A 13,841-nucleotide genomic window follows, 5' to 3' on the forward strand; every position below is an offset into this window, starting at 1 on the left:
TCTTCATTTCTTCCATATCCTTCATGATGAACTTCTCGCGTTCGTTGTCAACCTTTTCTACTATTCCAGCCATTTGTTGAAACTTTTCTTCAGTTGCTCTCGCCATGGTGAAGTAGTTATCAAGGTTTTCTTTTTTTTTATGTCTGACCTCCCTCATCAGTTCTTATCGGTCTTTCTCGCCACACTTGAGTCTTTTTTCTATCTGTTCTATTTTCGCATCAAGTCCCCAATCTCCGTTGGCTGTATCTTTGATTCTGTTTCGGATATAATTGCGTGACTCTCTTTTCCCCCATGGTTCTAGTGCTTTGTTCCCCTCCTTCGCCAGCCTCCGTTTTTATGGTGGAATCCGTTCCAAAGGTCTCACTTTTGCTTGTCCCAGCTGTTACTTCTTCTTTAGCTTTCGACCTCATCCAAACCATGGCGGGAAACCTCTCCGTGAAGGATGTGCTTTTTGTTTGTGAGTCATTTGTGAGTCCGGGGTGTTCCCAGTGACCTCGTGTACATTGTCTATTGGCGAGAACTCAATTGCTTTTGCTTCTTGTCATCAAAATTTTGTTCAGGTGTCTCTAGATCAACTTCTGCTATGGGCGTATTCTTTTGTTTCGCAAGTTTCTCTTCTATTGCATCCTTTATCTCTTTCTCTTCCTGTTTTTCCTATTGGGCGATTTTTCCTTGGCCCAAACCTGACTTTTTCCTCTAATGACACTCTTATTTTTGTCATGTTCTCTAAATACAATTTTAGTTTATTTACATTTTCCTATATATACAGGTATTATTAAAATACAAAAGTTTAAGAAAATACCTTTAGATTTCTAATCTTTCTAAATCAAGTTCGATTTAATTTTTATTTCAGCAGTCTGGCTTAAAACTTTTATTTCCTACTGTTTTTTCCTATTGTTCCTATTCAAGAATTTATTTTAGAGCTATAACATTAGCTTCCAAGAACCCCAAAAACCCAAGTACTGTGCATACCCTAGCGTCTTGATTCCTTTAGACTTGGGCAGTTGTCTTATTCCCCAAGACTCATTTCCTTTAGTGTTGGGCACCTGTTTTAGTTTACTCAAACTCAAGTGTTGGGCAGTTTATTTAGCTTCCCAGGACTCAAGTGTTGGGCAGTTGATTTAGCTTCCCAAGACTCCAGTGTTGGGCAGTTGATTTAACTTTCCGGGACTTTCCAGCAGATTTAGTGTTGGGCAGTTGATCTAGCTTCACATGACTCCAGCAGATTTAGTGTTGGGCAGTTGATTTAGCTTCCCAGGACTCAAGTGTAGGGTAGTTGATTTAGCCTCCCAAGACTTCAGTGTTGAGTAGTTAATTTAGCTTCCCAGGACTTAAGTGTTGGGCAGTTGATTTAGCTTTCCAAGACTCCAGTGTTGTGTAGTTAATTTAGCTTACCAGGACTTAAGTGTTGGGCAGTTGATTTAGCTTCCCAGGACTCTAGTGTTGGGCAGTTGATTTAACTTTCCGGGACTCAAATGTTGGGCAGTTGATATAGCTTCACAGGACTCCAGCAGATTTAGTGTTGGGCAGTTGATTTAGCTTCCCAGGACTCAAGTGTAGGGTAGTTGATTCAGTCTCCCAAGACTCCAGTGCTGGGTAGTTAATCTTGCTTCCCAGGACCCAAGTCGAGGGTAGTTGATTTAACCTCCCGAGACTCCAGTGTTGGGCAGTTGATTTACTTTTCCGGGACTCAAATGTTGGGCAGTTGATTTAGCCTCTAAGGACTCCAGCAAATCAGTGTTGGGCAGTTGATTTAGCTGCACAGGACTCCAGTGTTGGGCAGTTGATTTAACTTTCCGGGACTCAAATGTTGGGCAGTTGATATAGCTTCTAAGGACTCCAGCAGATTTGGTGTTGGGCAGTTGATTTAGCTTCACAGGACTTAAGTATTGGGCAGTTCATTTAGCTTCCCAAGACTCCAGTGTTGGGCAGTTGATTTAACTTTCCGGGACTCAAATGTTGGGCAGTTGATATAGCTTCTAAGGACTCCAGCAGGTTTGGTGTTGGGCAGTTGATTTAGCTTCACAGGACTCCAGCAGATTTAGTGTTGGGCAGTTGATTTAGCTTCCCAGGACTCAAGTGAAGGGTAGTTGATTCAGTCTCCCAAGACTCCAGTGTTGGGTAGTTAATCTAGCTTCCCAGGACCCAAGTCTAGGGTAGTTGATTTAGCCTCCCAAGGCTCCAGTGTTGGCAGTTGATTTACCTTTCCGGGACTCAAATGTTGGGCAGTGGATTTAGCCTCTAAGAACTCCAGCAAATCAGTGTTGGGCAGTTGATTTAGCTGCACAGGACTCCAGCACATTTAGTGTTGGACAGTTGTTTTGGCTTCCCAAGACTCCAGCAAACCAAAGTTGGGCAGTTGATTTAGCTTCCCAGGAGTCAAGTAGATGTATTTTTGGGAAGTTGTGTTAGCTTTCCAAGACTAAAGTAGATGTAGTGTGGGGCAGTTTCTTAGCTTCCCAAGACTCCAGCAAACCAGTGTTGGGAAATTGGTTGAGCTTTCCAGGACTGTCTCAAGGACTTGTGTAAAAAGCCCCATCCCCATTATTTTTATCAAAAATTGATCTCAATATCTCCAAAGTGTCCTGTGGTCCCTCAATCAGTTGCAATTGAAAAGTCAGATCGGGTTTTCTACACCATGTTGTGGCTGAAAATTACCTAAAATTAACTCCGATTGTTATTAAAATGTAGCAATTCTTTTTTTAACACTTCCATGTAAAAACTCAAAAGTGTTATGAAAACTCTAACCAAAATGTATTTTGTCAAAAATGCTAAGACGGTCGTTCTAAATAGTTTGTCTGGTACCTGGTTGGCAAGCGTAATTTCCACTACTTTTGTGTATCTGGAGTTAATTACCTTATCAGCATCTGAAAAATATACTGATTTCTGATCCCCCCCCCCCACCTGATCCGGCCAGACCACCTACTTTATCTCAAGTTTACTATGGGGTAACTTCGCGTTCCAACTCCTTTTTTCAGTCTTTATTGTGGTCAATATTGACTGTGGTTAATCTAATGTAACCAAATCGAGGAGGTCGATTGTATGGTTACAAAAATAAGGCCCAGTTTTTTAAATTCCCAATCACTACCCTTTATCTTGACCAAACCCCTGTCTAACCTCCCCCTTTCCAGCCCCCCACTGAAGTGGAAAATCCCTTTAAGCGCGATGGCTGCTAAACCACTCAAGGGAAAACCCGTAGAACCTGTTTCCGAGTTCTGCACAAATAAAAACGTTTGCTCAAACAAAAGTTGTGGGAAGCCGTTTATTCACTTTTAATACCATCCACTTATAGTATAAAGTGCACTTTAATGATTTATTTTTGACCAAACAGCACACTTCGGTGTCTCCTGCAGCGGTCCCACTGCACTCTTCACACTACTGGTAATTTCTTCCCAGCAGTGTCCTCTCTTGATTCCTAGGACTCAGTCCTCTGAACCCCTTCACTTTCCAACTGGTCACCTTTTCCAGTAAAGTGTCCCAGTAGTTCTCCAAGGTTGCAAGGCTATCTGAAAACCCTTTCAACGCCCGTTCTCTCGGGCACCTGTCAAAAACTGCTACTTTGATCGAAACAATCGGTCTTAATGAGAAACAGTATAGGTATACTAATAATTAACACAAAGGTCACTCCATCCAATCTGGGAACCAAATTCACTGTCCTTTTTCTCTTTTTTCTGTTTTTTTTTACTCTCTTTTCTTTTTTTGTTTCATGTCTTTTAACCGTTTTTTGTTTTTCTTGTGGCCCGCCATACTCGGTTAGTCAAGCCTCGTATCCGAAAGCGCAACGAGAAAAAACTCACAGGTTTATTAAAAAGTTATCACGGTAAGACCAGAAGGTGGACATGTTCCAGTTGAACTGTACCATTGGTACTCTAGAATAGGCATATAGCCCGAAACTTCGTCAAGTGGGTTTGATCCCTTAGTTCGATACCGTACGTGAAAATGTGCTCAAATTACAAACAAAAAGTGTAAAACAAGATGCTCAAAAACAGAAACCCAGCAGAACGCAAATTAAATTTAATAAGGAAGTATTTGAGTTTAAAAAATCTTTCGCTGACAAAAATTTGAACTTCGCACAGCAAAAAAATTGTTAGATAAGAAGCTTCAATTGTTTCGTAGCATGTCTGAAGAAATATTTGTCCACTAAACATTTTGTCCAAACTTTCAGTACTGTAGATACTGAGTACAATAGTTATTCAGTACAATGTTTCAGTGTTGAGTAGTTAATTTAGCTTCCCAGGACTTAAGTGTTGGGCAGTTGATTTAGCTTCCCAAGACTCCAGTGTTGAGTAGTTAATTTAGCTTACCAGGACTTAAGTGTTGGGCAGTTGATTAAGCTTCCCAGGACTCTAGTGTTGGGCAGTTGATTTAACTTTCCGGGACTCAAATGTTGGGCAGTTGATATAGCTTCACAGGACTCCAGCAGATTTAGTGTTGGGCAGTTGATTTAGCTTCCCAGGACTCAAGTGTAGGGTAGTTGGTTCAGTCTCCCAAGACTCCAGTGCTAGGTAGTTAATCTTGCTTCCCAGGACCCAAGTCGAGGGTAGTTGATTTAACCTCCCGAGACTCCAGTGTTGGGCAGTTGATTTACTTTTCCGGGACTCAAATGTTGGGCAGTTGATTTAGCCTCTAAGGACTCCAGCAAATCAGTGTTGGGCAGTTGATTTAGCTGCACAGGACTCCAGTGTTGGGCAGTTGATTTAACTTTCCGGGACTCAAATGTTGGGCAGTTGATATAGCTTCTAAGGACTCCAGCAGATTTGGTGTTGGGCAGTTGATTTAGCTTCACAGGACTTAAGTATTGGGCAGTTCATTTAGCTTCCCAAGACTCCAGTGTTGGGCAGTTGATTTAACTTTCCGGGACTCAAATGTTGGGCAGTTAATATAGCTTCTAAGGACTCCAGCAGGTTTGGTGTTGGGCAGTTGATTTAGCTTCACAGGACTCCAGCAGATTTAGTGTTGGGCAGTTGATTTAGCTTCCCAGGACTCAAGTGAAGGGTAGTTGATTCAGTCTCCCAAGACTCCAGTGTTGGGTAGTTAATCTAGCTTCCCAGGACCCAAGTCTAGGGTAGTTGATTTAGCCTCCCAAGGCTCCAGTGTTGGGCAGTTGATTTACCTTTCCGGGACTCAAATGTTGGGCAGTGGATTTAGTCTCTAAGGACTCCAGCAAATCAGTGTTGGGCAGTTGATTTAGCTGCACAGGACTCCAGCACATTTAGTGTTGGACAGTTGTTTTGGCTTCCCAAGACTCCAGCAAACCAAAGTTGGGCAGTTGATTTAGCTTCCCAGGAGTCAAGTAGATGTATTTTTGGGCAGTTGTGTTAGCTTTCCAAGACTAAAGTAGATGTAGTGTGGGGCAGTTTCTTAGCTTCCCAAGACTCCAGCAAACCAGTGTTGGGAAATTGGTTGAGCTTTCCAGGACTGTCTCAAGGACTTGTGTAAAAAGCCCCATCCCCATTATTTTTATCAAAAATTGATCTCAATATCTCCAAAGTGTCCTGTGGTCCCTCAATCAGTTGCAATTGAAAAGTCAGATCGGGTTTTCCACACCATGTTGTGGCTGAAAATTACCTAAAATTAACTCCGATTGTTATTAAAATGTAGCAATTCTTTTTTTAACACTTCCATGTAAAAACTCAAAAGTGTTATGAAAACTCTAACCAAAATGTATTTTGTCAAAAATGCTAAGACGGTCGTTCTAAATAGTTTGTCTGGTACCTGGTTGGCAAGCGTAATTTCCACTACTTTTGTGTATCTGGAGTTAATTACCTTATCAGCATCTGAAAAATATACTGATTTCTGATCCCCCCACCTGATCCGGCCAGACCACCTACTTTATCTCAAGTTTACTATGGGGTAACTTCGCGTTCCAACTCCTTTTTTCAGTCTTTATTGTGGTCAATATTGACTGTGGTTAATCTAATGTAACCAAATCGAGGAGGTCGATTGTATGGTTACAAAAATAAGGCCCAGTTTTTTAAATTCCCAATCACTACCCTTTATCTTGACCAAACCCCTGTCTAACCTCCCCCTTTCCAGCCCCCCACTGAAGTGGAAAATCCCTTTAAGCGCGATGGCTGCTAAACCACTCAAGGGAAAACCCGTAGAACCTGTTTCCGAGTTCTGCACAAATAAAAACGTTTGCTCAAACAAAAATTGTGGGAAGCCGTTTATTCACTTTTAATACCATCCACTTATAGTATAAAGTGCACTTTAATGATTTATTTTTGACCAAACAGCACACTTCGGTGTCTCCTGCAGCGGTCCCACTGCACTCTTCACACTACTGGTAATTTCTTCCCAGTAGTGTCCTCTCTTGATTCCCAGGACTCAGTCCTCTGAACCCCTTCACTTTCCAACTGGTCACCTTTTCCAGTAAAGTGTCCCAGTAGTTCTCCAAGGTTGCAAGGCTATCTGAAAACCCTTTCAACGCCCGTTCTCTCGGGCACCTGTCGAAAACTGCTACTTTGATCGAAACAATCGGTCTTAATGAGAAACAGTATAGGTATACTAATAATTAACACAAAGGTCACTCCATCCAATCTGGGAAACAAATTCACTGTCCTTTTTCTCTTTTTTCTGTTTTTTTTTACTCTCTTTTCTTTTTTTGTTTCATGTCTTTTAACCGTTTTTTGTTTTTCTTGTGGCCCGCCATACTCGGTTAGTCAAGCCTCGTATCCGAAAGCGCAACGAGAAAAAACTCACAGGTTTACCTAAAAAGTTATCACGGTAAGACCAGAAGGTGGACATGTTCCAGTTGAACTGTACCATTGGTACTCTAGAATAGGTATATAGCCCGAAACTTCGTCAAGTGGGTTTGATCCCTTAGTTCGATACCGTACGTGACAATGTGCTCAAATTACAAACAAAAAGTGTAAAACAAGATGCTCAAAAACAGAAACCCAGCAGAACGCAAATTAAATTTAATAAGGAAGTATTTGAGTTAAAAAAATCTTTCGCTGACAAAAATTTGAACTTCGCACAGCAAAAAAATTGTTAGATAAGAAGCTTCAATTGTTTCGTAGCATGTCTGAAGAAATATTTGTCCACTAAACATTTTGTCCAAACTTTCAGTACTGTAGATACTGAGTACAATAGTTATTCAGTACAATGTTTTAGCGTTAGAATCTACAAACAAACAAAAATTGATTTCCACCAATCAAAACGCGAACATTTTTTCAAAATACTGCTCAGATTCCGTAAAAATCAGTCAGTAACATTAGAGTTGAAAACAAACTTTTTCCGCAAACTAACTCCAATTTTATGAGTTATTGAAACATTGAAAAATAAGCAAGTTAATGGAGGCACGTTTTCAGGCTCGGAAGGTGGTAGTATTCACGTTTGATATCTCCAAAAACACAACTCTTTCAAGGCTAAGAAAAATGCTGAACTGTGTTATATATTAACATCCAAACTACATAAGTTTTTTAACAACTGCCACTCGTTTTGATGTAAACGGTTTCAACTACTTTTTGGAATGATACATCATTGACAACAAAGAAGTTTTTGGAAAAACGTACCTTCATTCTTGCCGAATGTTTTCACTATTTCGGTTTTTTCTTTTTTCGTTATTTTTCGTTTTTGACTCACCCGTTTCTTTTCAGCAAAATATTGATTTTTGGTTTAGTTAAAGTTGGTAATCAGGCATCATATGAAACCTTTTTCCGCTCGTAGACACCTGAAAACGGATCTGTAGATCCATTGGTGTTCTTCCAGGCAGTTGTAATTTCACTACGGTGAACATATGTTTTTTTTTGTTACCTGGATACAATTTATTATGATTATTAATATAGAGTAGGCCGGTTGGTAGGCTGTTAACAAGATCCATTTAAAAACCAGAAGCCGATGATAACAGCCTGTCAACCGCCTTGCCCTTTGGTAACTAGCAAAAAATTAAATCATATTAATTACAAAGAAATTTCATCAACGGGTCCTGTAACGGATCTTCCCTCTTGTCAAAGCGATGGAACAGTTAAAAGCATCATTGAGAAAACTAATCGGACTTTTGGTTAGGTTTTGTAATGTTTGGCTCACAATTTTGTTTGGTTTGCTTTTAGCATCATTTGCACCAATGTTTGCATAAATTTTCTAAGCAGGGGAAAAAATCTAAAATGTTTGATAGATTTATTAAAAACAAACTTTTGTGACGCCATGCCTAAGATGCTTGAAAGTTCAAAACAAACACAGCTCAATATCTTCAATTTCAGATCTCCTTGACAACATATGATGATCTAGTAACAGGTTTAATCGAGCAAAACCATTTTGCAAATCGCGTCATTGTTCATTATTCATTTAATAGCACTAGCAAAATCAATGGCATTTTCTTATTTGGATTTTTGAAAATCGCACCACTAATTTAAAGTTTGATTTTTTTGTCGCGAACTTGATTTTTAGCGGTTTTATAGTTTTTAAAGGCTCTAACAACTTTTTTGTCAGTCTTATTTCCAACTGCTTATCCCTACAAAAACAAAGATAGCCGGTTACAGTGCGAGTAGCACAGAATGGTCCGACCATAGTCTTTAAAAAAACTACAAAAAAAAACTTTTTTTTTCAATTTAGTGAAGTTTTTCTGCGTGGAGTGACAAAAGTAACTGATATATAACTATATTTTAGGCATATTTTTGCTCATAATATATAGGCAAATTGGACACAAGCATTCTAAAAAAATTGAATACAAAAACAAAAAATCGACAATTTTTTTTGCTGAAAATTTTTCAATTTTGGAAGTTTTTGGTTTCCTAAATGGTGCTAAAAAACTCCAAATACTAATTTTATCAGCTTTAACGTTAAGTTTTTGGGGTTCAATTTGGCTTAATTAAGCTGTTGTACGCCTGATCGCTAGCTTAATTTGCTCGAAATCAGACGAAAAATCAAAACTTTCAAGCCGGTTTTCTCGACACTCGAAAAAATATTAAACTGGCGACATGAGTAGCTTCAGACATCCTAGTTGCATTCAGTTTTCCTCCTAAAACCGCTCGCGATGTCCACTTTTGTAAATACGCTTTGGAACACAAGCATTAACACATGCAATATTTCATAACTGAAAATTGAACAATACTTTCCAAAAATCGGGGTGGGGGCTTGGAAAGAATTGTTTTGTGGTAGAACTGACTGAGACAATATAATTGTTCTCGCAGGAAATTCCAGCCACCGTTACTTGCTTAATTTAACTCGTTTTTATGTTCTTTTCTCTTTTTTTCCATTTGATTAATAATTCCTTTTGAAAACTAGTTCAGCCAATGGGATTATGAGAACAGAACAAGAGATGCCTTCCGTGCCGATATACGCAGAGACAGTTTTCCCTCTCTCTTGTCTTTATTCCTTCTTCATGTATATTTTATGCAATCCCACTTTTTACTAAAGCCGCTTCGATTGGGAGAGCGAAAAAAAAACTGGACCATAAATTTGCTATCACTCCCCCAAATACACCACCACAAATTTATCATTTATCTCTTTTCCCACTTTTTTCAAGCCTCTGCTCCTAATTTCAGACCGCCCGCCGTATATCTGCACAAATTTACAAATTTACCGGTGTAAAATTCAATAGAAACACTGTTCACTTCACGGTGAAAATTTACCTGAAAATCCAACAAAAACTATTCATTATTTACCAAGAAAAGACGAATTGCCTTAGTTTTTTTCTTTTATTGCAAAATTTAATACTTTGCCAACATTTGTGCGAGTAATTTCTTCAACTCTTCACCATATGGTATGAAATTGAGCTTGAGACGCCATTTGGAATTGGCGGTTTTGCAACAGTAAAATTTGTAAGTTTTGCTTGAGTGGCCTTCTTTTACTGCCCAATTTAGTCTTTTGCAGCTTGTTATTAAAAACAAGCCCTACAAAGTACAAGTTTCGCTCTTCTTATTTGTCAAAACATTTCGCTTACCCGTACTTTCTCGAATTCTGCGGCCCAGCTAGAAAGTTAAATTTGCCCAGTTTCAACTGTAACGGCTCTGCCAATATGCGCCTAATTTGGTTTCAATTAGAGCTCTTTACCCTCAAAACAGATTCCAATTTTTGATGTTCCCAATTAAACCTTTATATCTGTTATCTTTACGTATAGGTTTCCAAACCACAAAATAAAGCCGCAAACCGATAAATTTTGGTTTTATGAATCGGGTCTATTTTGTTTCTCTAACACCCTTTCCGAATAATTGACAAATATTTCAATTAAAATGTCACTTGGGTGCAATAAAAGATGACACTTTTTCAAACTTCATTAAATTTTTCCACGTGACTGAGTATAGTTTCATAATAAACGACTTAATAGTTTATTTTGCCTATATCAAAAACTCTTTTATTTTTGCTGTTCGCGTGATTATTTTGACCATCAGAGATGGCTTCTCACTTGAAGTGTTATGAGTGCAAGTCTCTCTTCATCCAGCCGCGCATTCTTCCCTGTCGACATTCTATCTGCTATCTCTGTGCAGTTCAGCTGCTCCGAAAGGCAAGCGAACCCTCTCTTCTATTTAAAATATTGGATCTTTTTTAGTTACCCCCCCCCCCGCCCCTGTTTGCAAAGGGACGCAGTGAGATATTCGTTACTAGGTACAAATTCATATGCGTTTATCCGTTGAATTAGTTTTTTTAAAGGGGCTGCATTTCGTTACTAGGTGCGAAAGGGGGAATTAGATAGATAGATAGATCTGAAATTTTTCCTAATAAATTAATTTTTTATTCAATTTTAAATCACTGTTTATGCGCTGAAGCTCTAGTTAATAAGTTCTAAAAAGAAAAATACAAAAGACGCTTTTATTATCTTCAAAAAAGTGCCAAAAAATGAAGCACAGAAAGTGGGATCCAAAAGGTAGTAGCAAAAAAATCGTCGCCTTTATGAAAATCTTTATGAAATTTATGCGGAATTTTGATTTAAAAAAGAACGTTGTGTTTTAGTTTTATTATCACTAAAAATTTGGTATTTTTTTTGCATTTTAGCTTGAACTTTATAATGTTTTTGGCGTGTTTAGGGAAACAGTCAGCAGCAAGCGGGGGGTTCGAGTAGTAGAGGGGCGATAGCAGGCTCATCTGCCGACAACATAGGAGGGGGAGGGGGAGGGGGGGAGGACGCCTCTGACAGTCTGAGTGTGTCGAGTGAAACTGACTCTGGCGTGTTTGTGAATGGAAGTGCCATCTCACACGACAGGAGTTCGAGACGCTACTCCAGCTCAGCTCTCCACAACAATCACCACACACCTACGTCCTGTGTCATAAGGTGAGCACAAAGGTCAAGTCAAACACGGCCGGATCGAGGTTTTTTAAAAAAAACTTAGCGGTTTCTAGAGAAAGTTTCAAATACTTAAAAAGGGGTTGCCCGATTCCTCAAAAAATTTCAAATAATTCATCGGTTTTATTCTTCAAACCAGTTAAAAACAAGAAAAGCTGAAAAAAACTGCAGAGTTTACTGCAAAAATTTACGTCACAACAAAAAGTTTCGTCGATTGCTTTTAAAATGTTGTTACAAGTCGCTCTTTGTTTTAACTAGCTTTCCGACTTTTTTGATCTTTTTTATCAAAGGGGCGGGTCAACAATGGATAACATAAAGTTGTACCAAAAATAGGAGCCTTTGGGCGGTAAGAGATCAAAACCCAGTGGGTGCATCCATGGAAGACACTAGTCATTAGCCGCAAATGTTTCCAATATTTCTCAAAAGCTTGGAAAAAAAAACGAAAAAAAAAATATTTTCCCTGAATTATTATCTCAGAAAACAGTTATTCATGGGTAAAGTTTCTTTTGGGAACTTGAACAAGTTTTCACCACAGAAATCAAACTTGGCACCAAATATGATGATATATACAGCAATCGATGTTCCCATAAAAGTCTAAATAAACCAGACTGATCGTATGACGGCGCAATTTTATTCGAACTGCAGTTTTACAGACGTCCGTAAAAATTTTGGACAAAAATTGATGAAATAAAAAAACAACAATAACGCAAAACAAGATTAGCCGGCTAATGTGCAAGTAGCACAAAAATTTCCAAAAACATTAAGTAAAAAAACTAAAAAAAAAACTTTTCTTTTTTTAAACTGCGTCGTTTTTATGTCGTCGTGTGATGAGAGGAAGAGAACAAAAATCTGATTTTTAGGCATAGCCGATAGTGATACTAAATTAAGTATATTCGACAACAAGTTTTATTAAAAAAATCAAAGATTTTAAAAAATCATTACGAGGCCAAGCTGTACAATGAATTGGCGCACAATTTCCTGTCTGTAAGATCCTGGATGCCAAAAACAAGTCTTTAAACACGTGAAAATTTTGTCGAAATGATCAATGAAAATGAAATAACAAAGGAAGAACAAAAAGAGCGTCCTTGTTGTGGAATACCCCTACAATTCACAAAATGCACAGTTTGGCCTCGTAATGTTGCAGATTTCTTCTTTGATTTAAAATTTTTTTTTGAAGAAGGCTCTGAAAAAAATATCAAAAGTCAATTTTACAGGATTAAAACTAAGTTTTCACAGCCTAACTTAGAATTTAGGTTTTTTAAGCCTAGTATAAGACATCCACCCAACTCTTTTTCTCGAGTCACAACTTACAGGGCTTGCTAACGTGATGTATCATTCGACCCCTCAAAATACTCATTTGTGGTACTTAACTTTGCGTGGTACATTTTTTTGAAATCTAAAACTAATCTAAAGACAAAACTCAAAATCATGTAGAACTAATTTTTGGTTGTTCTCAGATATGTTTCTAATAGTTTAATTATACTTCGAACGATACCAGTTTCCTCATGTATTATTTATTTACTTTGGGTAGTTAATTTTTGTAATTTTTGGTAAAGAATTTAAGAGTGATCATTAATGAATCAGAGAATGAATGAAAAGAAATATATTTAAAAAAATTAGCAACTATTTGCCAAAAAATGGAAGGTATTCTTCAGATACCAAGCTCAAAAAATTTAAGAGAAATAATTTTAAAAAGCGTATATCGGGCAATGTTCCGATTTAGAGTTTACTTATTGCTTAATTAAACGAATAAGTTCAGTTGCAATTCCTCAAAACCAAAATAGAGTAGACGAAAGTCATTTCTCAAATGTAACCCGGAAACAATAAAAAAGATGAGTAAAACAATCGCTCTGTATTATTGTTCCAACGTTCCTTAGGGATTGAAAAAAATATGGACCAGATTTGAGTTTTTTGTTCTTTAACTATTAGCAGGTCAAAATATAAAATTTTATTGCCATATCGATAAATTTGAACCGTAATTTTTTTTTCACGGTTGAGGCAAATTTTTGAACTAATTTTATTTGAAGATATTTTACTGCGTTGTGAAGTCGATAAAACTAAAAGATAAAGATATCGTACTTCAAAATGTTTTTTCAAAATGAAATCCTATGTTTAGTTTGTATATATATATATATATATATATATATATATATATATATATATATATATATCAAGGCCTAAAAGGGTTGTTTTTGCATAGCAAAAATTGAAAACATTTAGGTTTCTTAGATCGCACAAAGTTAAACTTTTGACACAATTTTTTTAACTACTGGCTAGTATTGATTATTATCATACAAAGTTCACAGGTCCCTTGAACATTTGCGGATGAACTTAAAACTAAAAGAGTAAAATTTAGAGCAAAAATTATTTTGCGTTTTTGGAGGCCAAAACATTTGAGCAAGCTCAAAAACTGCTATTGAAATCTTCGACGCCCTTCTCGAGCTGTTTTATGTAATGATTTTTTGAAAACCTAAAATCAACCAAACGGCTTCACTTTTCAACGGAAACTTAAGCGTCATTTTGGTTTTACTAAGAATATTTTCCCCGTGCAATTTGTTTAAAACTCTTCAGTAACATCCGCTGCTTAGAAGGTAGGAAAACTGTTGACGCCAATGCC

At 37.7% G+C, this 13,841-nt stretch overlaps 2 protein-coding genes across 2 annotated transcripts in view; one reads left to right on the plus strand and one right to left on the minus strand.

Annotated features, from left to right (window-relative positions):
• Positions 1-4,022, minus strand: part of LOC134853926 (cilia- and flagella-associated protein 53-like) — a 128,631-nt gene extending 124,609 nt beyond the window's left edge. Inside the window, exon 1 of the mRNA XM_063869898.1 lies at positions 4,013-4,022. The gene's annotated coding sequence lies outside the window, so the exon portion shown is untranslated. The remainder of the gene's footprint in view (positions 1-4,012) is intronic.
• A 5,159-nt stretch (positions 4,023-9,181) lies between these two features.
• LOC134853826 (E3 ubiquitin-protein ligase TRIM9-like) overlaps positions 9,182-13,841 on the plus strand; it is a 34,717-nt gene continuing 30,057 nt past the window's right edge. The window contains exons 1-2 of the mRNA XM_063869743.1: positions 9,182-10,447; positions 10,968-11,212. Of these exons, the coding sequence (XP_063725813.1) occupies positions 10,337-10,447; positions 10,968-11,212 (356 nt within the window). The 5' untranslated portion in view covers positions 9,182-10,336. The remainder of the gene's footprint in view (positions 10,448-10,967; positions 11,213-13,841) is intronic.

The sequence above is a fragment of the Symsagittifera roscoffensis genome, chromosome 9 (genome assembly GCF_963678635.1).
Source record: "Symsagittifera roscoffensis chromosome 9, txSymRosc1.1, whole genome shotgun sequence".
Taxonomy (NCBI): Eukaryota; Metazoa; Xenacoelomorpha; order Acoela; family Convolutidae; genus Symsagittifera; species Symsagittifera roscoffensis.